The sequence below is a fragment of the Rhizophagus irregularis genome, chromosome 7, assembly GCF_026210795.1.
Source record: "Rhizophagus irregularis chromosome 7, complete sequence".
NCBI classification, from domain to species: Eukaryota; Fungi; Glomeromycota; class Glomeromycetes; order Glomerales; family Glomeraceae; genus Rhizophagus; species Rhizophagus irregularis.
Window position 1 is genome coordinate 4,413,736 of NC_089435.1, and position 23,295 is coordinate 4,437,030.

Sequence of the window (23,295 nt, forward strand, 5' to 3'; positions counted from 1 at the left end):
GCTTACCATTGGTGGAATTCCATAGTTGATGGGAAATTTTCTTCTCTTTCGCGGCTAGCTAAAGTAATATTTTCAATAACCCCACACTCGGCAAGTTGTGAAAGATTATTTTCAGCCATGGGATGGCTCTTTGGTAAGAGACGTATAAATTTGCAACCAGAAACTATAGAGACAATGGCGAAAATATATCTTTATTCTCTCAAACATGCTAAAAAAGACTTAAATTATACAAGTAACGGTGATAGCAGTTCAAAGTTAGATGATGATATTCAACTCATGCTGAATACAGTATTTGAAGAAGAAGAAGAAATTATGAGTGAGAATGATGATGATAGTTTTAATGAACATCAATCTGATGAAACAAATATGAATGATGAAACATTAGATATTGAAAGCACGGTAGATCTAGGACCATGGGTCTTTATTGATAATTCTATACTTCCAACTATTACTCGAAGATATGATAGTGATGGCGAAGAGGAATGGGATCCGAAACAATTAAACTAATTCTTTTTTTGACTTTTATTTTGCCTATATAATATTCATATTTGTACTTATTGTGAACATTTAATATCTAATAAATTTGATAGTATTTTATAATGCATATCAACAATTTTGTCCTCCCTTTTTATTTTGGACAAAATTGTCCACTTTTGTATTCAGAAAACTTTATTTTTTATTTTGGACAAAATTGTCCACTTTTGTATTCAGAAAACTTTATTTTTTATTTTGGACAAAATTGTCCACTTTATAATCAGAAAACTTTACTTTTTTTTGCTTTAGAAACTTTGGACAGAAGCTTCCCCGTGCAATTTGAAAATATGTAAATGTTACGTTTAATTATCTATACATTTAATTATCTATCTAACGCGTATAACTTATGCCAATATAAAATACATGCTTCTTTGTTGATAATGATATTACCCACTAACCAACATATTCAATGTATTCACTATTTTTTTTATTTATCCGCTATATTAATGAATTCCTCCCCCATAAATTCAACTCTTCTCTTTTTTTTTTGTGCAGTACTATCTGGATTAGCAGTAGACAAGATTTCAGAAAATCGTTCGTTCGACAAACTTGAAATTGATCGATGAGTTTCTAATGTAGGAACTTGGGACAAAAATACTTCATAATATTCTTGTTTAACGAAAAAATCGCACTTACGGCACCCAGCTTTCGCAAGTTGCGTACTCGCGATTCCTTCATTAAATAACCTTCGTAATCGATCACATCCTACCCTATTCCTTTGTTCCATTTTGTCGCCAATTTTAAGCACAGACCGCATGAACTGAATAACCCAAGATTTTGTAGTTTTTATATTATTATTAGGGTCAGTTCTTAATTTTTCTCCAAGTTTAAATAGATCATCATAAATTTGGACCAAGGACACCAAATGTAATAAATTAAAAGACTCAGCGGCTATAACAAAATTTTCACATTGTAATTCTTGCCTTCGCCATTGATCGATTCGATCTTTAGCGGATTTCTCATCAACGATTTTGACTGGGTCATCTTTCAGCATTTCATTTAAGTCATTGGATATATCTGATACTTTTAATTCTTCAGAAGCAATGAGTTCGCCATTAAACGATGAATCTGCTAACAAAATATCGTGAAGTTTCTTTCCCTTTTTGAATAATAACAATTGGGTAGAATTTAATAATTTGGCTTTATCATCGTCGTCGTCATCATCATCTGAGAAATTACGTTTTCGTACAATGGATTTTGATAACGACACAGATGTTGATGCTTCTAATTCTTCTGATTCCTCCATTTCTGAAGCTAGTGCTTGTGATTCTGCTGATTCTGCTGATTCCTCCACTGCCATTTCCGAAGGTACTTGTGATTCTGCCACACTTGATTCCGCTGATTTCGCCAATGTCATTTCTGGAGGTACCTCCGCCGATGACTTCATTTCTGAAGTTGGTACCCGTGGTTCTATAGATACTATCACTTCCCTAGTTGGCACTTGTGTTGCTAATTTTACTTTAGATGTTATTGATCTTGTTGGTGGTTTCATCGATGTTTCAACTTCCGTGGTTGATGCTCGTGCTGATGCTGGAACTACTTTGTATTGTGAAGGTGGGTTAAATACATTAATTTCACTGTTGCCAGATTCATCCCTAGTAGAACTTGAATTTGCAGCTTCAGTAGGTTGAAAATTGTTATCCTCATCATCATTAGCAGTACCTAGAAAATTTAGATATAAATATTATAAGAAAAATATAATAATCAAGAACAATTTCAGAATTTGATAAATTTAACTTACAGAAGCTACTAATTTTTGCGATCCATTCATCAATGTCATCATAATAATTCTTCATTGTGTTCCAGCTGCGGTACGCAGGTAAGGTTGTACTGGCCCACATTATGTCAGAAATAGAAACATCATTTTTTATGTGATCTTGTCCGCCAAATTTTTTGATACAGCGTATATTCAAATTCGACCAAATTTTTGTTTCAGTGTCAGAAGTAGAAAGATTATTTATGGATAAATCACTGTTTAACACACGGGCAAGTTCTGAATCGTTGGGTTTAAGATATAATGACGAGCTGGGAGAGGATTCTAGGCACGTGTGTTCGGGTGTTGAATATTGTAACAATTCTCTTAATGATTCATTCACGCTACCAGTTATACCAGATGTAGTTGAACGTGTATTTTCTGGCTATTATTAGAAAATATATAAATAAACAAATAAAATATAAACAAAATTAAGATATAAATATTAAAATTCATTCACATATTTACCTGTAAACGAATTACTTCGTATCTACCTTTATATAATTCATATAGCGATTTGTAGCGTTCAAGTTCAGCCAAATTACCCTAAAAAGTAATGAATTTTGTTCAGAAATGAAATCATTTGTTCTAAAATGAAATGGTTCTGATACCAAGAGAAAAAAGTGGTCCAGAAACGAAAAGTGGACAAAATTGTCCAGAAACGGAAATTCAAGGGAAAAAAGTGGAACAAAAAAAAATGGACAAAATTGTCCAGAAACGAGACAAAAAAAGTGGACAAAATTGTCCAGAAACGAAAATTCAAGGGAAAAAGGTGGACTGGAAAAAAAAATTATGAGCGAAATCAAAATCATTTAAAAAGGGCCTTATGGAATACCTTATTGATGAATGTAAAATCTAAAGCCGATTCTTGCAAGTCAAAATAAACGTGTCCCTCATTCTTTTTGAAAGATAATCTTACTTTATCTTGGTCAAAATTACATGATTCAATTTTTTTATTAGACTTAGTCCAAATAATTGACAGTGCTAACGAAATTAATTCTTCATCTTCAGGCAATAGCTCAACTTTTTTTCCACGAATCTTTAAATTAAGAGCCGAAGAAGGTATTTTTGACATTTTAATAATAAATTGTTGAAAAAAGTAAATAGAAAAAGAAGAATTTAGATACAATTGTTTTGATGTTTTGATGCATTATAAATTGATTATATTATAATAGAGTGAGTAATAATACTAAATTTGATGATTCGATATAAATATATAGATTGAGTAATGATCGTGATACAGTATTTAATTGGCTAATTTGCAGATTTTTTACGGATTTGCGGATAATTGCGGTTTGCGGATTTGCGGATATTTGGACTTCTGAAATCCGCAAATCCGCAATATTGCGGATCTGCAATTAATCCGCAATTGCCCAATTATGGCACCATCCTTATCTAAGGATTTTTTAAAAAAATTTTTCAATTAATTTAATATGAATATTATTGTTAATAATATTAATATTATGATTACTTTATTATTAAATGTTATACATTATATTGGATACTACTATTTACTATATATATTTTCAAAAAATAAACTTATTTACGAAAAATTCATTATTAAAATCAAACCGTTTTACCATATGCACTAAACCTGCAATGGATTCAAATGGTATTAAATCATAATGATTTACAAATTTCATATGGGAACATTCATACATTATGGGATATCGTTTAGAATAGTAATCATACCAATGTACTAAAGCAAGAGATAAATAAGGATGATTAGGAAGGAACGAAACTTCAATTAACATTAATACCTGTAAAATAAATAAAAATATTAAATAGTGTTTAGTTTTAGTTAAAATAAATTATATAAATACTTGCCTTGCCATAACATAATCCACCGTCAGTTAAGTAATCTGTATCACCCATTGCAATTGCAATATCACTAAATCTTGTGTAACCATGAAATTTACTTGTTGCATATACGATTTCTCCATTTGACAGTGTTTCGTTAGCATAAATCTTCAAATAAATTTCTTCATTTGCCGATGCATTAGATATATCATCTAAGTATATATCTAAACAAGCAATTAAATGTTCCATTCCTTCAATACACAATTCATTTATATTTTCTTCATGCTTAAGCTTTTCTTGAAGAGTATATATTTCACTTATTGGCAATTTCCAAAGGAGTGATTTCATAGAATTTAGTTTTAAACTTATAGTTTTTTTTGTAATGGTATTTGTAATTATTTGTCGTCGAATCTAATAATATATTTAAATTGTTAAAAAAATCTTTTACATTTATTTGGCTGAAAATTGCATTATACAGTCCCCTCTCGATATAACGAACCCTAGGTTCCAGCTGATCAGGGCTTCGTTATAAGCAACTTCGTTAATACTATAACGAATTCTTCGGTATAGGAATATTGGTTATACAGATCATGTGACTTGTTGATCTGATTACCGATAAGTTAACATTTTTTTTAATCTTTTTTTTTATAGGGGTGCTTTCTAAACTTCAAAATAGATGCCTAGAATGAGAAGTAAGTGAGAACTGGAGGTTTTTTATATTAATTTCGTTTAAGAACATTTACTAATGTTCTTTTTTATTTTTTTATTGTAGGGAACTTCCTGGACTTCGAAATGGACGCCTGAGACGAGAAGTAAGTGGGGAACTCAATTTTTTTTATTTAAGAACATTTACTAATGTTCTTTTTTTATTTTTTTATTATAGGGAACTTCCTGGACTTCGAAATGAACGCTTGAGACAAGAAGTAAGTGGGAAACTCAATTTTTTTTATTAATTTCGTTTAAGAACATTTACTAATGTTCTTTTTTATTTTTTTTATTGTAGGGACTTCGAAATGGATGCTTGAGACAAGTAAGTAAGTGGGACAACTCAATTTTTTCTTTTAATTTCGTTTAAGAACATTTACTAATGTTCTTTTTTATTTTTTTATTGTAGGGACTTCGAAATGGACGCTTGAGACAAGTAAGTGGGACAACTCAATTTTTTCTTTTAATTTCATTTAAGAACATTTACTAATGTTCTTTTTTTATTTTTTTATTATAGGGAATGCTTCCTGAAGTGTTCTATATAAAAATGTTTATTATAATTCCTTTTTTTTGTAGGAATGCTGTTTAACAATAACTGACTATATAATAAATAAATTATTAATGATATATTAATTTAACTAGGAGTGTCCTTACCCCTGTGATAAATATAAATTAATAACAATTCACATCGAATCCTATTACAACCGAATTAATGTAAATTAATGTAATTCTGCCTAAATATTAAATAAAATAGCCAGAATTATTAATCCTGATATGATCCTAATACAATCCTGATCCATAATTTAAATATAAAACACAGGGGTGATATTTAATGTCATAATGCATCAATATTTATTAATAATTACATTTAATTATAAACTATAGAAATTCTTCGTTATAACTGAAAAAAAATTCGTTATAAAAAAAATCCGTTATATCGAGAGGCATTTTTATATAAGAAATTCACACACTTTACTTCGTACTACGTTATACAGTAAATAAATAGTAAACTTCATTATATCAAGGTTTTTTTCATATTTAAAATCGGTACCACACTGTATGATCCGTTATATCGTGTTATTCGCTATATCGAGGTTCGCTGTAGAGAGGGGTGACTGTATATAACATACCGTCTTTAACATTTGATTATGTGTATTCTTTTTATTAGACATTCTATATGGATTTTTAACCCAATTTTTGTGAAGCGTTTCGTACGTTTCAGTTGTCAGCCCATTTAATGTACCATATCGCCGAATGGTATGAATAGTATGATATCTCCACATATGAAGCTTTGGTAACTGAAGTCCACTAGGGGAGAATTGCGCAAATATATTTACAAAATCATTAGACCAATCAATTATTTCACGCTATATTAAAAAAACAAATTAGTAAAAAATTATATGTAATATTATACTAAAGAAATAATCATACTTCGAAGATTTTTAAATCATCTTCATTAAATTTCTTTTTTCGTGACGTAATATACATCTTAATAAATTTAATGTAACGTATAATAAGGTTTTTACGTGAAGCAATAGTATATAAATTACTATCTGTTTGGTTTTGATTAATTTTATTATCTGTTGTGTACAGCTCATCGAAGACAAATACAATAATCTTCATAACATCTCGCATTTCACCTCCTGTAAATTTTGTACCCCTGTTGATAACCTTTTTTTAATATTCTTAAATTATTAAATCGTGTAATAGTAGCCAGTCGATTGTCCATTTTACTGATTATTCGATTTCCATACTGATACATGAGCATATCTCTTGTATAATCAAGCATATATGGAAATAATCCGATTTCTTGTAAATGCATACGATCTAGTGCTGCTGCATCATATATGTTCATCATTCTAAAAAAAAATTATAATTTTAAAATTAAATAAAAAAAAAGGAATCATCAAATAAATTTGAATAAATTAATACCTAAAATTCCAGAAAAAATTGTCATATTCGTGAATGGAACAATTTTCTGCATTGTGAGAAGCAATAGCTTCTTGCATATTTTCATGATTACGTAAATCTATCATATCCTGTTTAATATTCATATTATTTAATTGATCACCGGGCGTAAGACATTTATAACAGGGACATCGTGTACGATATGACTTGTAAGTACAACAAATATCCTGTGCTTCTAGCATATCCGCAATTATACTAGACAAATAAATGGTAAAGTGCTCAACTTTTCCATTTATTGCTAAGTATATACCATCCTCCTTAAGAAGTGGACCTAATAAATATTTCAAAGCACGATGCTTCAAATCCCGTTGCTTTTGCTTAAATTCCTTTGAATTTCGCAATTTATTATCTCGCGTAGTTAAGTGTGGTAAAAATCCAATAAGAACCTTTGAATCAGGTAAATTATGGCGTAAATTTGGAATATTTCCAAGGGTTAAGAAAATAGGATACTCAGATTTTCGCCTAAGAGTATCAAGAGTAGTTCCATCAATGTAGATCATAACGGCCAGAATCTTGCTAAATGGATTATATCTTTCACGCCACCAGTCTGCAGTATTTTGTTCAGAATATACACGTACAAGTGACCCATCCTAGAATAAAATTATTATTATAATATATCAAATATATCAACACACATACTGTATATACTTAAAATACTTACAAGACCATATTCCCATTGTTCTTCATAATTGAAAAGAAAGTCTTTACTCAAATCTGAATTTGAAACCAGACTTTTTATCGCATCATAAATTGGCCTATAATGTAATTTATAAATTTCTTCTTCAAATGTAAGGAGTTCTTTTTCTTTAAATTGTAAACCTTTAACATCCATATTATCAATAAATGTGCGCCCTTTTCTAGTAGATCCAGAAAGTTGATCGGTACAATGTTTTTTTAGTATACGTAACATAGAATCAGTGGCTGCATCAGAAAGGTGATATTGTGTTACAGCCATCATAAATTCTTTGTACGTTTCACTTGGCCATAATGTTAATTCTGGATCGTTATTCAAATCTTTATATGCATCAGCTAAACTCACGCCACAAAAATCTTCGCTTGATGCTTTAGAAGAGATGCTTTTACTTTCTTGCGATTGGGTGATTTCATGATATTCACTTATATCATCATCTGTATAATCATAATTCTGAAAAGAGGTATATTCATTGAAGGCTATAGGTACGTCTGCTGCATTATTTAAATCCAATTTCTTAACAAATTAGTTAATAAGTAGTGATTAATAAATTATTTTTACAATGATTTTTAATAAAAATTTATGCAAATACCTCATTGTTTTGTTTGTCGTCACCACTTGTCATTTGTAAAAAGATATCTAAACCTTCAATTTCATTCCAAACGTTATTATCAATAGTTTTTTGCCGTATATTATTATTAGAACTTGATTGTTGATCCTGAACCCAATTTAATGTACGAGAATGGTCGGTATATGAGTGAAGCTGGTGACAATGTTGGGTCAGGTCTTGTTTTCGTGAAAAATAACGTTTACAAAAGTTACATTGATACATAATTATAATAATTACACGTTAAAAAATAATTATATAATTATAACTTTAGTAACTTGGTTAAAAAAAATACATTTGATCTGTATATGATCAGATCTTAATCACCATATGGGTAATTACCATTTTTTGATAAACAAAATAATTCATTCGTATCATATTTGGAGTTTAAAGTAACTTAAACTTCTACTTTTTAAGTTTCAATAAATTCACTTAGAATTTTCCGTCATGCCTAAAGAAAAAGGTAAATATTTTTTATTTAGCATGGCGCTATGGTCAAGCCTTAATATTACTGTTATATATATGAAATTAAGAATAGTCTTGTATATTACCGTAATACCGTTTTATATACAAAATTAAGAAAACATTTCGTTTATTTTTATTTAATATAGTTAATCAAAGAATTTCAAGACGCAAAAATTCTTCTAATGTAACTAATTCTAAGACAGCAACAAGTGAAGCAGATAAAATTGCTGCTCGTTTAGCCGCAGCAAGGTCTATTAAATCATCACGAAAACGACAAGATGCAAATATTGAAGTTATTGCATCAGGTTCACAATCCAGAGTAGCGCGTAATTTTGAAGATTCTTGTGATCTTTTACAAATACAAGAACAAGAGATGCGTGATGATAATAGAGAAGAAACATTGGCTCCACTAACTGATGCATCATCTAATATGAATACTTTGAGATCAATGGAAAATGCTCCAAATATTCGAATTTAAATTAATTGTTAATTATTTATCACTGACATAATATTGACTTGGTCTTTTTTCAGTTAATACTTCTAAGACGTTTTATTTGCATATGATTGAAGGTTTAAAGAGGAATTTGGGTCAAAATAAACATATATACGATACGATTCATGAAATGAAAACTTCGCAAGACGCGTTCCAAAAAGAAACAAATGAAAAACTAAATACTATTTCAGAGAAAATTAACCAATTAATTACTCCTGAAGATTCCTATTGGAAGGTAAACCTAAATAATTATTAAATACTTTTTATGATTTGATATACACTCTTTTATTTTATTTTTGTAGAGTTTGGCGTCAAAAGCATGCAAAATTCAACTACCTATTCTTGGTCTTTATCCTGATGATTCAGAATTCAAGAAAGGTTTCGAAAGTATACTTGAACAAGAAAAGCCAGGTTATATCGAACAACTTGGTTTACAATGGAATCAGTATTATTCGGGACGCATCAGACCTCTAGTAAGTTATAATATTAGTTATTTTTTGTATTAATTATGATACTTTAGCTAATAATATTAAATGTTCTCTTTAGTGTCGTGATGTAATTAAAAGTCGAAGATGTGATAAGGCCAAAGATATCCGATCTGCAATGTTTGACATATTTGGCGAAAATCTTTTAACTCGAATTAATACTTCGGCAGGAGCTGAAGATATTACGGCTTTTAAAAATTCAAATAATACTAAAAAGGCGTTTAAATGTTTATTTATAAGTGATGATGATGGTGCTCTTCCATATATTGAAGCAATTAAGAAAAAGGCTTGGGGAAAAAAAGGGGAAAAAAAACTACATTGATGGATACTGCTTTCACGTTGGCAGTTTGTGAAATTGTTTTAAATCCTAGACATCCACGAATATCTGTTAGCGATAATGCTCTCCATAAACGATTTGATTTATATTTGGTAAGTAAGAGATGCGATTGCAATTCATATTAATTAAGAAGATGGTTGATAATTTATCTCATTTATAGGATTGTATCTGTAATTTTAAAGAAATAACGTCCGAGATTACCAAACAAGTTAGACAAGATGAATTAGGTAAAACATGTGATAATTCGGATGACACTAGCGAGAGTGATGACCACCATTATGATGATCGTGATGAAGATCAAGAGAATGATCAAGTCGATAAAGAACTTGGCGAAAATAACAATGATATTAATCAGAATCAAACAATTGATGAATGAAGGTAATTTTGATTTATAGTAATAATAATAATCTAATAACATTTATAAATACTAATCATATTTATCAATCGTTTTTTAGTAAATTTAACAGATTTGGATAATAATAAGACGTTATACAGTTATGTATCTGTAATCATATTATTAAGAAATTAAGCAAATTTAAATTATCAGTAACAGGATATGATGTATTTTTCTAAATAATAGGAAATATAAGTTTAATTTCGATGTATTAAGAGAATTTATACATAAATAATTAGTAAATATAGCGCGTTAAAATGTAATTTATGTAATAATCTATATTATTGTTAATCTATAATTTAATCGTATATAGTAATTTATAATAAATATTAAATGTAAATTAATAATTAATATGAAAAATTCGATTATATTAAATCCTTAAAGATCTTTGAATTAAAATTTAAAACCCTTCGGGATTCTTTAAACTTTTTAATTCTAAGGATCCGCTGAGGTGGGGAAGGATCCACACGAATCTTTACTATTTATGGAAAATAAGGATCTCACGTGGATCCTGACTCCTAAAACATTACCGATGCATTATTTAAATTTAAGAGCATAAATTTTTGTAATATTACATTTTTAGTGTAATATTTTGAAATTTTATATCACCTCTGAAATATTACACTAAATTGTGTCTAAACAAATTTTCTGATATTAGAAAGCTTTAAGAACTGACAGAATGACTATTCAATCTTAGTAAACTACAGGTAGAGCAAATGGAATACTATAGTAGAACTTTGTATTTGTAGAATACTAATATTTTTTTTAGTTACTCCTATTTTAATTTTTTTTTTTATCCTAACTTTTCTGTTGTTATTTCTTTTATTTTCTTTTTGTACTTAAATTGAGATTTCGTTTGCAGTAGCAATGAATTCTTGGAGCACTTATGGTGTAGATTAGGAGAAGTGAACTTACTTTTCTAGTTTAAGTTCTTCACTGACAGTGCATATATGGTTACTTTATCTTATAAATAAAGAGTTATATATGCTGCAATAAAAAAAAATAATAATAATAATTTAGAATTAATATTTACTTTGAATTATCAAATTAGTCTAAAATACTATTTAAAATTTAAGTAGAAAGTTAAAAAACATAAGTATAAAAATAGATATTATATAAACTATTAAATATTAAATATATTTTATTATTAGGGGAGTTACATATATTATGTAATATTCAGTTTAATATAAACTTACTCCCCTCCCCCCTCTTGTCAGATTTAATAACCAATCAAATTATAATATTTATAAATCATATAATTTTATTAAGTATAACGTAAAATTTTGGTTATTCACCTCTCTCTCTTTGATAATTACATAATATATGTAAGCTCTCTTACTATATGAAAAAAAAAAAATTCCAGACATTTCTAAATTTTTAATATATTGGCCTCTTTTAACAAATTGAAAAATCAATAATTTTTTAATATTCAATAATCTGATTTTAATAAACTTTTTTTTAATTTGTAGTAATGATATTAAGCTTTATAAAATAAAAAATATTTCATCCAAATCAGATCACTAAATATTGAGATAATTGCAAAAAATAAAAAATAAAAAAAAGGCAAATTAGATCAATTTTAATAAAAAGTTGGTTATAAGTTTTATAGATATTTGAGGTTCTATAAAAGTAATTTAACTCAATATTGCAAGACTAAAATTTCTTTAAGACAAAATATTCAAAAAAAAATTTCTAAAAGATTAAATAATTTGTGTAATTTAAGTAATTTATATAATCACTGGTAAAAAAATGATTTATCCTACACATATCTTACACATATTGGGTACTCAAAATGTAGAAAATCATACACAAATAATACACATATCATACACATATCGGGTACTAATATATATATCATACATATATTAGGTACCTGATAGGTATACTATATATATAAGCAGGGTTGGGAAATGTACTGTACTGTACCAGTACAGTTAGTACAGTACGTACAGTACTGTACTGTACTGAGTTTTTTTAGTACAAGTACATTTTTTTATATAAATTACAGAGGTATTTTTAATCATATATACCCTGGTTTTAAGTGGTCCAGTGATTAGATTTCAATAAAATTAAGCTCATTAGATTCGTCTCAATGAGAGGAATTTAATAGTATTTATTTTATCATAAATGAATCAATATTGACAGAGTTAGCATTTGAAGTAACTTTATTAAATATATGGTATTTAAAATTTTAAGTACAATGTACTAACTGTACTGTACTGTACTGTACTGTACTGTACTGAAATTTTACCTTGTACACCATATTTTCCCAACCCTGTATATAAGTACCCGATATGTGTATGATATGTGTATTATTTGTGTATGATTTTCTACATTTTGAGTACCCGATATATGTAAGATATGTGTAGGATATGTGTAGGATAGACCATTTTTTTACCAGTGAATAATAGTTTATATAACTACTTCTTAAATAATTGTTAAATATATTATTAGTAAACATAATTAATATTTACTGGTATTAGCAAGATATTCAGCATTTACATGCAATCAGCCTACTAGTATTCAAATTTATCAAATAAACATTTTTGCAACTATAATATTCAATGATTCTAATACTTGCTTTTCAAACAATAAAATTTATTATTGAAAGAACATGATTGAAAATAGGAAAATATATGAAGTATTTTTTAAAGTAATATAATTAACAAGTTGGATAATATAATTTCTTGCTTTTAGCATTATATTTTTTATTATAATTTTAAACTAAATCAATAATACATAAATAAAGCTGACTAGTTTATGTATTTTTTGCAATCCAATTATAATTACTGAAACCTTTACATTAAAGTGTAAAACTAATTTGCAAGTTAAATTGCATAATTAAATATTTATTACATGTCATTGCATTTATATACTTCACAAACATTTGATCAATTAATTATATTTGTATTTCAGCTAAGGAATTTCTCCAGAATCTCACTTTAATAAAGTATTAAAAATATATTTCTGGAGTACAGTTATAAATCAACCTAATTTCTGAAGTTTTGATCTTAAGTAAGTTCTTAAATAAAAATATAAATAGCAGTAAATGTGTAAAAAAAATAATATAGAAGTGTTTTACTGAAATAGATTATAAATTTTCTTGTTTTTGGCTTCAAGTAAAGGTGAGTATGCAGTACGATATCAGAAAAATTCTTGATGAAAGAATAGGAAATTTTTTTTTAGCAAATCAAGAAATACAGTTTTTTAGTTTTTTGAATAATATTATATATTTATATGTTTATGTTAATTGCTATACATTTAGCAAAATCAATTATATGGTAAAGGTAAACTACTATACAGAATTTTCTAGGTAAAAATACTATAAATTTGATTTAATACAAATAATACAAATTGAATTATAAATTTTTAACATTCTGGAATTTTTTTTTTAAAAAATATTTAAATTTTGATTACTTCTTATTACACAAAATAAATTCTTTGTATAGTAAAAGATTCATTCTTAACCAAACCAATTATAATTCATAGAGATCTCATTAAGTGTACATATTGTATTTCCTATGAATATGGACATATATTTGAATATTTTACTATTCCTTCATTAATAAATTTCCTAACTATATCTTCATATTTATCAAGATAATAATAAGTATTCTTAACATGAAAATAATTTAAGGGTTTTTTTCTAAAGCTTTCAAAAAATTGGTCTAAAACACGAGCTGAAAATGTCGATGAACTAATGGTTATGTTAGTCAAGGATTTTGGTGAATAATCCGCTAATATATTTAATAAATCATCACCCGAAGATAAGTCATCATCAGTGTAATCATGTGAAAGGTTTATTTCTACCAAATTTTTACAATTACTTAGCAATAAGATCAGATGTCTAGGGTTAAGATTCATATGTAGAATCTCAATTTTTCGACAATTATTAGCAATTGCATGAATCAAAATTACTATGTCTTCCTTATTGATACCATTAAAGAAAGCACGCGAAATATTCCCATTTGTTTTTCGAATTAATGTTGCTAAATCGTAAGTATAAATTGATCCCGTAACATAAAGGGATTGAAGGTCCGGAAATTTTAAAACTGAAAGATAATGTTGAAATCCTCTAATTTCATCATCTGTGTACCAACCAGAAATTGATAATACTGTTAGATTATCTAATGATAATGAAGGTGATTCAGTTAATAAGTTCAAATGAAGATGTTTTATCGTATTACTCTTTCTAGCTAATGCTTCGCTTAGTTTTTTATAATTTCTTCTCAAATCGTTGTCACTATAAATTTTTACATTCTTTAAATTTCTCTGAGAATCTATTAAAGAAACTAATTCAGGAAGATCTTGAGAACAATTATAAATAATCAATGTATTCAAATATCTACAAATTTTTGATATCTGATAAAGAGCATTTGAATTTACGGAATTAGGATCAATAAACAAACTATGTAATTGAGAGAAGCATGTTGATGCTCCAGGAAATAATGATAAAGGTTGTGAATTTGTCCAATTTAATTCTTTAACATTATTACATTGACTAACAAATAACTTGTAAATTTCTTGTTCTAAAAGATTTTTTTTTTTGTTATCATAATTATTAAAGTCTAAAACCATTTCCGTAATTCTTTTTATAGCATCGGCCTCTGGAAATTTGCAAAAACTAATATAATTAAAAAATGGAGGCTTTGAAAGAATTGATGGAGGTAATTTAATGCGATTATTAGATAAATACTGTCTTGAAGAGGATGGCAATAAAGAAAGTATCATGTCGAAAAAAATCGATTCATCCTCGTCTTCGTTACACCAAGAAAAATTATTCCATAATATAGGAACTACTACACGACACCATTCCCTATTAGCCAAAAGACAAGAATGTAAAGAATTTTTGTCTCGCACATCATTAAAAATGAGTATAAGACAGTCTATATTGAGTCGTAACATTTTGATCTTTTTGACCGTAAAAAAAAAGGTTTGGTAGCAAAAATTGAATATTTGTAGTATTTTGTTGTACAAAGTTACGCCAGAACGTGTGATACAGTTGTCACGTGTTATGTGGATATTATATGTGAGGTCCATCATCCAATCATCCATGGCTACTTAATAGAGAAGGCAGCAAATAAATATAGAATCACGTGCTACTGCGGAGAAAACCTTAATCATTAATAGCTTCGTCTAAAATTAAAGACGTAGCCTTAAAATATTTGTGAGCGTTTCCGAGTATTAATATGTTAAATCTTTTAATTACTAAGTCGTCATGTTAAAGGCTCTCTTATTAATCAGTCCGTTTATAGGAATCGGATTGAGATCAACTTTTAAGATTGATTTCTAAAAAGGTACTTATTTTAGGGCTTTTTTGGGAAGTTATGGCATTTAGATGACCTATATCTATCTACTTATTACCATGATTATAAACTATTGTTATTATTAAACAAATTCGGGATTGATTGTAAATGACATAATTTATTACCAGAAGACGTCTTTTTGTACTTATCTATTGATAAAGGTATCGACGAATCTTACTATGAAAGTAACAATCAAATAATCGGAAAAATTATTAATCGATCAACAACAATAGAATTAATTATACGATGAATGATAAAATTTTACTAATGTAAATAATTTTTTTAATTGCTGCGCCATAATTAACTCCTTAAATTAATCTTTCTTCAACTTAAATACGATTTAAAATTTCTCAAAATCTACTGACCCGATTTTAAATTTTATCGTATATAAAATAAACGGATATCTCCATTATAAACAGTGCGTTCCACGAATTTACCTTGTGTATCGTACATATAAATCACACACCATCTTTTTAAATTTCTTCGATTTATTGTATTATTGTATTATTATTTGTATCACCTTTTAACAGAACCAGCACCAATGTGACAATTTCTAATATATGATGGAATAATATTAATTACTTGTAAATCACGCCATAAAACGAGATTACTCCATGTGGTCAAATCATGTATGTATTTTCTAATGTTGATCATAACTGTTTATTGTTTTACGTTTTACAATAATTATTTAACGGATTATCTTTACGATGTTTCTTTTATTACATTAGCCGTCATTAACATTGAGAAAATATTTAACGGCTGTTATCAATTTAGGTGAAAAAATGTTAATTGGTCGAGAATAAAAATTAAATTATTATTTACATAATAAACAAGCAAAATTTATATCGTTAAGGATTGTAAGTCAGTTATTTATTCCTGTAACAATAAGAACAAGAGTGAAAATGTTAAATTGGAAGTTTTTAGTTTTATAATCATGCCAAAATTAAACAATAGAAAAAATTGGATGTAGGCAATTTGAAACATTTATAATTTTATAATTTATCTTTTTTAATTAAATAAATATATTATTAGACGAAAAATAATATCAACATTCAACAGTATGATCCAATCCATCCAAAATTCCAAATGATAGATTGAAATTTGATATTGTGTGACAAGATTTTAATAAATCCAAAATAAAAGAGTGATTTATATGCGTAGATGGTGGTAAATTAGATCATATGATAGATGATGGATAATATACAATCGCCTGGATTGGAAATTTAATACTAATAATTGAATCCAAAAATGTAACATTATTTTCGACGACGAAAAATCGAGATCAGAAAAGTCACTTTACTGATTGATAAATGATAACATGATAACAGGATTTACTTCAATCTTCAATTAAACTAATATAATAACAAATAAAAGTAATAAGAATATAATATTAATTTAATTATTAACTAAAAAATAAAGTTCTATAATACATTTATATACTAAGTTTAATATACAAACAATTTTTTGTAATTATTTCTAAAGTTAAACTCTAAAATTCGATAACTTGTATTTAATGTATAAGTAATTTACAGAAAGTTCTTGATTATCTTTTGTATCTTCAATTTAAACAAAAACAAAACATTTTTAGTCCTTGATTTTTTTTTTAAAAAAAAAATTATGATAAACTCTTTTTGTTATGATCTTACTTACTGAACGTTTATAATTGTAATTATTTACTATGAAGGATATGTACTTTTTCTAACCGAATATAAGGATCTAATATATTAGAAAAACATTAATTATAAAATGTATAATCATTTTCAATTCGTTTAATTTCTTACGTTTTAGAACCGTTAAAATTTGATGCTTCTTCTAAATAAGCATTTTCTAATTCAGAATGAGTTAATGAATCTAAAATATAATAAAATAATTAAATTATTAAATCTGACTAAAGAAATTGTTATAACATTTAAAATAATGAGTACTTACCTATATCACTGAAAGATGATGAGGAATCATTTGCACTAAGGGATTGTTGAGAATCTGCAGCTGCTGTTGGTATGTTCATCCCTTATATATAACATAAACAAAATATTAATAATTTCTCTTTAGGTTATTTAAGTTAAGTTTAATTAAATTTCTTCTTACTCAATCCTTTTGCAGGCTGTTGTTGTAAATTTACTGCCAAATCAATCGTTGGAACCTTAAAACTTATCGGTTCATTATTTTCGTTTGCACCAATAACATCAGTTTGAATTACTGAACTCGATGAATTTGGTAGTAAAAAAGCTGCAATGTCTTGCTTTTGCAATTTCTCCAATTTTTCTAATCTTTCATTCGAGGAATCTTCACTTTTTTTTGAATCATTATCTTCATCAGAATCATCATCATCAATTTTCATATTCTGAATGCTCCTAGAAAGATCACGTGCTTCAAGAGATAATGGATTTGAAAGAGTTCGAGAAAGAGGTATAGTCACTGATGCAGCAGGTGTGGCAAAACACTCATTTGTTGATGATGATTCTATCGTAGATAAAGTTGTTGAATAATTTGGTTTATATGTTATATGAGTAGATTGTTTCGTAACTTGATCAGTTGTAATCGTTGAAACAGATGAAGAAGGAGACATTTGACGTCCTGATATATTAGAAGATGGTGTAGCTTGTCCTTGAGCAAAAACATTTTTTCCTATACCCAGATGATCAAATTATTTTTAATATTCGAATAAAAAGTTAATATAAAGTAAAAAAATTACACATTAATCAAAAACCTTGAACTTGCAATCCTGCTTCATTTATCGATTGCGTAATGGGCGCATGTATAGATGATGATTCTGACCCACTAGCTTGTTTACGGCCATCTGTTAAACTAGTATTGCTCCCTGTCCGTATCATGTCCTGTGAACCAGCATATCCACCACGAGATGTAATATATTGTTCTCTGCTTGCATTTGAAGTTGCAGATGGTGGTCTTTGATGACCAGTTACCACTCCATCACCATCAAAAATCGAAACTTTTGTTAAAGATGCTCTACTTGATGCCCTATTGCGACTACCAATAGTCCCGGTACTAGTACTAGCACTTAAAGTTTCTCCCCGCCGTAATTGCATCTGAACTCCACGCAATTGCGTTTCATATAAAAATGCAGCATGACGCAGGAGATAAGGTACAGGTACATTTAAAAGTCGAGAAGCAGCATACCCTAAACATAAAAATAATGAAATATTATTTTTTTTTTAGAAAAGATGAGTAAAAAAATTTATTTATACTAACAATCGATGCTTTGCCGTTTGTTTTGTGTAAGTATCTCCCATAACTTTTGCTCCATTTCCTCTGTCCAAACAACCTATATGTTAAGATAATTTAATAGTGATACTTTATGAATGTGAGAAATTTGTTAAACTTACAGAAGGTGGTTCGACGAAACCCGGTGGTCTTTTATATGGAATTTTTATTACAACGTGTAAAGGCTGTTCTGAAGACATTTAAAATGTATTTTATTTTAGCTTTGATTAAACGAAAAGCTAAAGAATGAAAATTTTATAATATTTATACTATTTATGTGGTGTCACGCGCAAATTTATGAATAAGTAAAGAAAGATCGACAATAAGTTCCGGAATAAAAAAAAAGGTGATTATTTCTGATTGTATGGCTAATTTTATCTCGTGTAACAGGTAAATGAGTTTTTGCGGTAAATAAGGATTAATAAAATCTTATTCAAATTCTTATCAATTTTAGACTTAAAAAGTCATAACCATAACAGAAAAGGCTCTCAATTGTTAGAAGTTTCGTTCTAAAAACGCATCAAAGGTTACGGATGCATAATTAACATTTATTTCCGTACCAATAAGTGAGACATGATCACCGATTTTATCATATGCAACACTGGCGTTGCCAATCAACTAAAATAAAAAATTTTTTTTTTTGTATTTCATTTATTTATATATATATAATTTTCCGAACTTTCTAATTTATTTTCTTTTTTTTTCATTTTCCACTTTTTTTACCCAAATAAAAAAAATTTTTTTTAAATAAAACATTTGCTAGAAGTTTTGCTGTCAAGATACTTGACAAGTCCTTAATTTCATCCGTTTATTCTTTTAAAAAAACACACTTATCTTTCCTCGAAAGAATTATATAGGTATTTTATTAGTTGGGAAAAATTTTTTTGTTTAGTCCAAAAAAAATTTTATCCGTATTACTATTAAAAGTTAGCTTTTTGATACTAAACTTATTAATGCAATTTATTAATAAACTAACCATTTTTTAATTTAAATCATTTCATTCTCCGCAAAACTATCTTTAATTCACATCGAAACATTCAACCAATTTTAAGAAAAATTTTATTTGATATCGTAACCCGCATTTCTTTTTTGTTGTTGCGTAATAAAATTACGACATAATGGAACAATTTTGGTCAGGTGCGGCATTTTTTTTAAAAAAAAAACCACACCCTTAGAACCATTATTTATGTTGTTTTTTTTTTTTTGGAATTATATTAGAATTAGATGAAATACTTAAACAAGGTGAAAACAATCAGGATTCAGCATTGAATTCCATTAATGTATACATAAAATTTGTATCTGATTTTAAAGGTAATTTTAATGATAAAATTTGTATGAAAATTTTTTTATATTGATACAAATATTCTTTCATAATTTTTTTTTAGATAAATATCCTGAATGTGAAACGGAATTTATGCATTGTTGTTACAAATTGCTTGTTTCATCCATATATCAAAATTTTTCTGATAGGATTATTGAACATGTTATACAACATGCAGCAAAAAAAACTGATGTTAAAGAACTATGCGTATTGTATAACATCCTATTTCTTGCCGGAAGGGAGAATAAATGTATTTTTAAACGAATGGTAAACGAACAAGAACGAAATTTTGTATCGAAATTAAAAGATCATATTGAAAGTAAAGATGGTAAGTTTTATTTAAACGACATACAAAGTTTATGGAGTAATTATTGAATTTTGAAATTGCTTTATTTTCTAGGCGGTAAATTGCAGCAAATTTCAATAAAGTTGCTTTTCGAAATTTGTCGCGTCCAACGATTATCTTCTGACGAATTGGGTAAGATTACAATTTATCATATCTAATATTAAACGTTTTTTTTTAATTTTTTAACATATCATCTCGTATTCTCTTCTTCTTTTAACAAGATTTAATAGACGAGTTGTTTTTGAATCATCTTCTTGATTTGGTTGAAAAAACAAGAGATGATGAAGACGAAACATTTAATTATTCAGTCATTTGTTTGATCGTAAGTGCGCAGATTATATTTTAAATTGATCTCTTTATTACTATATTTGTTAGATCAAATATTTAAATCACTTTGTTCAAATCTGACAAGTTATCATTTAATGAGCAATTTATGTTGGCTGCCATGTCGCAAGAAGAGGAAGAGTGTGATGATTGGAATCCTAATACTGTCTTACGAGTATTAGGAGAGAGAATTGGTAGTAGCAAAACTTTTAGCGAAAATGTGATATTTATGTTGAATCGCACAGGTACTATTAAATTTTGAGTTGGTTAAATTTCTAAATTTACACGTATTATTAACATTTAACATTTGAATTTATTTAGTTGATCATAATATACAAATGCTTATATTAAAACTATTATATGAAATATTTACCACGCCTGAAACGTACGAATATTTTTACACGAATGATTTACGGGTTCTTATAGATGTATTTATTAGAGAACTTTATGATTTACCCGAAGAGAGTGAAGCAGTAAGCCCATATTACATATTTTTATTTTAATATATGTTAATCAGTTTGTATTATTAACATAAATTTCTTTCCTTATAGCTTCGTCATACATATCTACGGGTACTTTACCCATTAATTATAAATACACAGTTGAGTCAACATCGATACAAACAACATCAGATTTATAGTTTACTTTTAGATTTAATTGGAACTTCAATGAAACAACAATTCAAACCTATATCACCAACAACAAAAAGATTAGTAGATAGATGTTTGATGACGGAATATTTGAATGATATAGCTCCTCCTCGTAAATGTGGTAATGAGATAAAAAGAACACCAACTCCAAATGCTCTTGTTATGAGAATGGATACTGCAAAAGATACAAATTCTTCAAATGGAAATGGATTTACTGTTGAAGTCGTAATTGATGGTGTTAAATCAATGTGACAAAAAACTTAAAATCACCTATCTTATCTTTTTTTTTTTGTTTTCGGATTTTTCGGATTAAATTGCTAAAAGAACATTTAAATGGAATCATGTACTGGACTCTTTAAAAAAACATATATGAATATAGAGAGTTATATAATCTATTATAGACATTTGAAAAAAAATGTTTACATTATTAATTAAATACAATTAATCATTCGCTTGTTTTGAGTAATATACTCTTTTCTTTCTTTAGATATTGTATAATATATCCGATAATTTTTTTTTTTAGAATTTTATATAATTATTATTTTACTTTTACTAATTTAATATCTAATCGTGTAGTCGGGGACATAATGATAGCCAGCAGCGAACTTAATAGTAAAAGAATTATTTATTAGTGCATAAGTATGAATATTAAAAATAAAAAGAATAATTTTATTAATACAGTATATAGATTTTGATATTATTACCGTATATGATATAAATGATATAAAAGATGTTAAAAATATGCTAAGTAACCGTTTAATGATACATGATAATCCGGCATTAGTGTAATACCGAGATATATATATACCTTAAATGGTGAATTGCCGTAATGTCGAATCATGGTGTCATAATATTGTTGATACTATTATTTCAATAAGTTGGCAATTCATTCGACATTACGGAAATGTTTATAAATATTTCTTCTCTGATTAACTTTACCTGATTTTCGTCGTCATGTGTCATATTTGGCGCAGTGAAATTGCATACAGTATAATGTGATAATTGACTAAAAACTTATTTTATTTATCTATGCTGAAACAAGTTTTGATGAATTTTTATCTAATTCCTAAATATTATTATTACTTTCTACAGTGTGAAGTAAACGTGTAAAAGTTTCGTAGTTACAACCCTTTTTTCTTTTTTTTTTTCAAAGAAACGTTGTAACACGTAGAATTTAACTAGTAAAAATAATAGGTTAATTAATTAATAAAATAGCATATATTACTTTGCGGAAGGAGTTTTCCAATTGTTAAATAAATTATTTTTTATTCGTTTTTATCTTTAAAACAATTTCGAGTCAGTACAAAAGGTACAAAAGACTACTGTAGAAAGGATTGATGATGATATAATCGAAAATAAATGTATAGTATGTTACGTGTATATATATATATATTTCTCTGATGTCGATTTGGGTTAGAAGATAACTGACGTGTACAATATCAGTCGTCAATTTTGTCAATAAGTAAACGTTCTTTGATTAAATCTATGCATCATAGATTCATAGTATTAAACGTATTCTAATGAAGCATCCTTGGAATATAATTTTGCAATTAAGCATTAAATTTTTTTTTTGGGATGGGGAATAGAGATATCGGTCTTCCCCCATCTGCGGCATGTGAGACTCAAAAATTAAATCTAATTTACATTTTACACGGCATAAATTATTAAACTGTGAAACCCGGCAATAAACAAATTCATGATAAGGAAATGTTTATAAAAAATCTTTGTTTCAATAAATTTTATTAGTAAAATTTGTACATGTACATTGTTCTCAATTACTTAAAATGATATCCTAAGTATGATATAATCTTTAACCAAAGTAAATCATCTGAAACTGAAATTTTATCATAAAATAATTAAAAAAATAACAATTCATTCTAATTATTAAGGA

General features: G+C 27.4%; 7 protein-coding genes across 7 annotated transcripts; 3 read left to right on the forward strand and 4 right to left on the reverse strand.

Annotated features, from left to right (window-relative positions):
- Positions 1 to 961: 961 nt before the first annotated feature.
- OCT59_027693 (uncharacterized protein) lies at positions 962 to 3,362 on the reverse strand (the record flags this gene model as incomplete). The annotated part of the gene is made up of 4 exons (XM_066137163.1): positions 962 to 2,196; positions 2,276 to 2,672; positions 2,756 to 2,833; positions 3,123 to 3,362. 4 exons carry the CDS (start codon positions 3,360 to 3,362, stop codon positions 962 to 964), a joined length of 1,950 nt encoding a protein of 649 aa, XP_065993578.1.
- A 668-nt stretch (positions 3,363 to 4,030) lies between these two features.
- OCT59_027694 (uncharacterized protein) lies at positions 4,031 to 4,435 on the reverse strand (the record flags this gene model as incomplete). The annotated part of the gene is made up of 2 exons (XM_066137164.1): positions 4,031 to 4,047; positions 4,111 to 4,435. 2 exons carry the CDS (start codon positions 4,433 to 4,435, stop codon positions 4,031 to 4,033), a joined length of 342 nt encoding a protein of 113 aa, XP_065993579.1.
- A 4,070-nt stretch (positions 4,436 to 8,505) lies between these two features.
- On the forward strand, positions 8,506 to 9,001 carry OCT59_027695 (uncharacterized protein; the record flags this gene model as incomplete). The annotated part of the gene is made up of 2 exons (XM_066137165.1): positions 8,506 to 8,521; positions 8,670 to 9,001. The coding sequence occupies 2 exons, from the start codon at positions 8,506 to 8,508 to the stop codon at positions 8,999 to 9,001; spliced, it is 348 nt and encodes a 115-aa protein (XP_065993580.1).
- Positions 9,002 to 9,083: 82 nt separating this feature from the next.
- Positions 9,084 to 10,214, forward strand: OCT59_027696 (uncharacterized protein; the record flags this gene model as incomplete). Its single annotated transcript, XM_066137166.1, has 5 exons — positions 9,084 to 9,251; positions 9,319 to 9,489; positions 9,563 to 9,752; positions 9,848 to 9,930; positions 9,999 to 10,214. 5 exons carry the CDS (start codon positions 9,084 to 9,086, stop codon positions 10,212 to 10,214), a joined length of 828 nt encoding a protein of 275 aa, XP_065993581.1.
- Positions 10,215 to 13,622: 3,408 nt separating this feature from the next.
- Positions 13,623 to 15,137, reverse strand: OCT59_027697 (uncharacterized protein; the record flags this gene model as incomplete). The annotated part of the gene is made up of 1 exon (XM_025322991.2): positions 13,623 to 15,137. The coding sequence occupies one exon, from the start codon at positions 15,135 to 15,137 to the stop codon at positions 13,752 to 13,754; it is 1,386 nt and encodes a 461-aa protein (XP_025164808.1). The 3' UTR covers positions 13,623 to 13,751.
- A 2,077-nt stretch (positions 15,138 to 17,214) lies between these two features.
- OCT59_027698 (uncharacterized protein) lies at positions 17,215 to 18,996 on the reverse strand (the record flags this gene model as incomplete). Its single annotated transcript, XM_025322992.2, has 7 exons — positions 18,886 to 18,996; positions 18,752 to 18,824; positions 18,249 to 18,680; positions 17,627 to 18,166; positions 17,468 to 17,548; positions 17,320 to 17,389; positions 17,215 to 17,254 (listed from the first exon to the last, which is right to left on the reverse strand). Exons 1-7 carry the CDS (start codon positions 18,961 to 18,963, stop codon positions 17,215 to 17,217), a joined length of 1,314 nt encoding a protein of 437 aa, XP_025164809.1. The 5' UTR covers positions 18,964 to 18,996.
- An 885-nt stretch (positions 18,997 to 19,881) lies between these two features.
- Positions 19,882 to 21,869, forward strand: OCT59_027699 (uncharacterized protein; the record flags this gene model as incomplete). The annotated part of the gene is made up of 8 exons (XM_066137167.1): positions 19,882 to 19,900; positions 19,982 to 20,074; positions 20,149 to 20,412; positions 20,485 to 20,562; positions 20,652 to 20,752; positions 20,843 to 20,999; positions 21,076 to 21,227; positions 21,306 to 21,869. The coding sequence occupies 8 exons, from the start codon at positions 19,882 to 19,884 to the stop codon at positions 21,654 to 21,656; spliced, it is 1,215 nt and encodes a 404-aa protein (XP_065993582.1). The 3' UTR covers positions 21,657 to 21,869.
- Between the last annotated feature and the right edge of the window lie 1,426 nt (positions 21,870 to 23,295).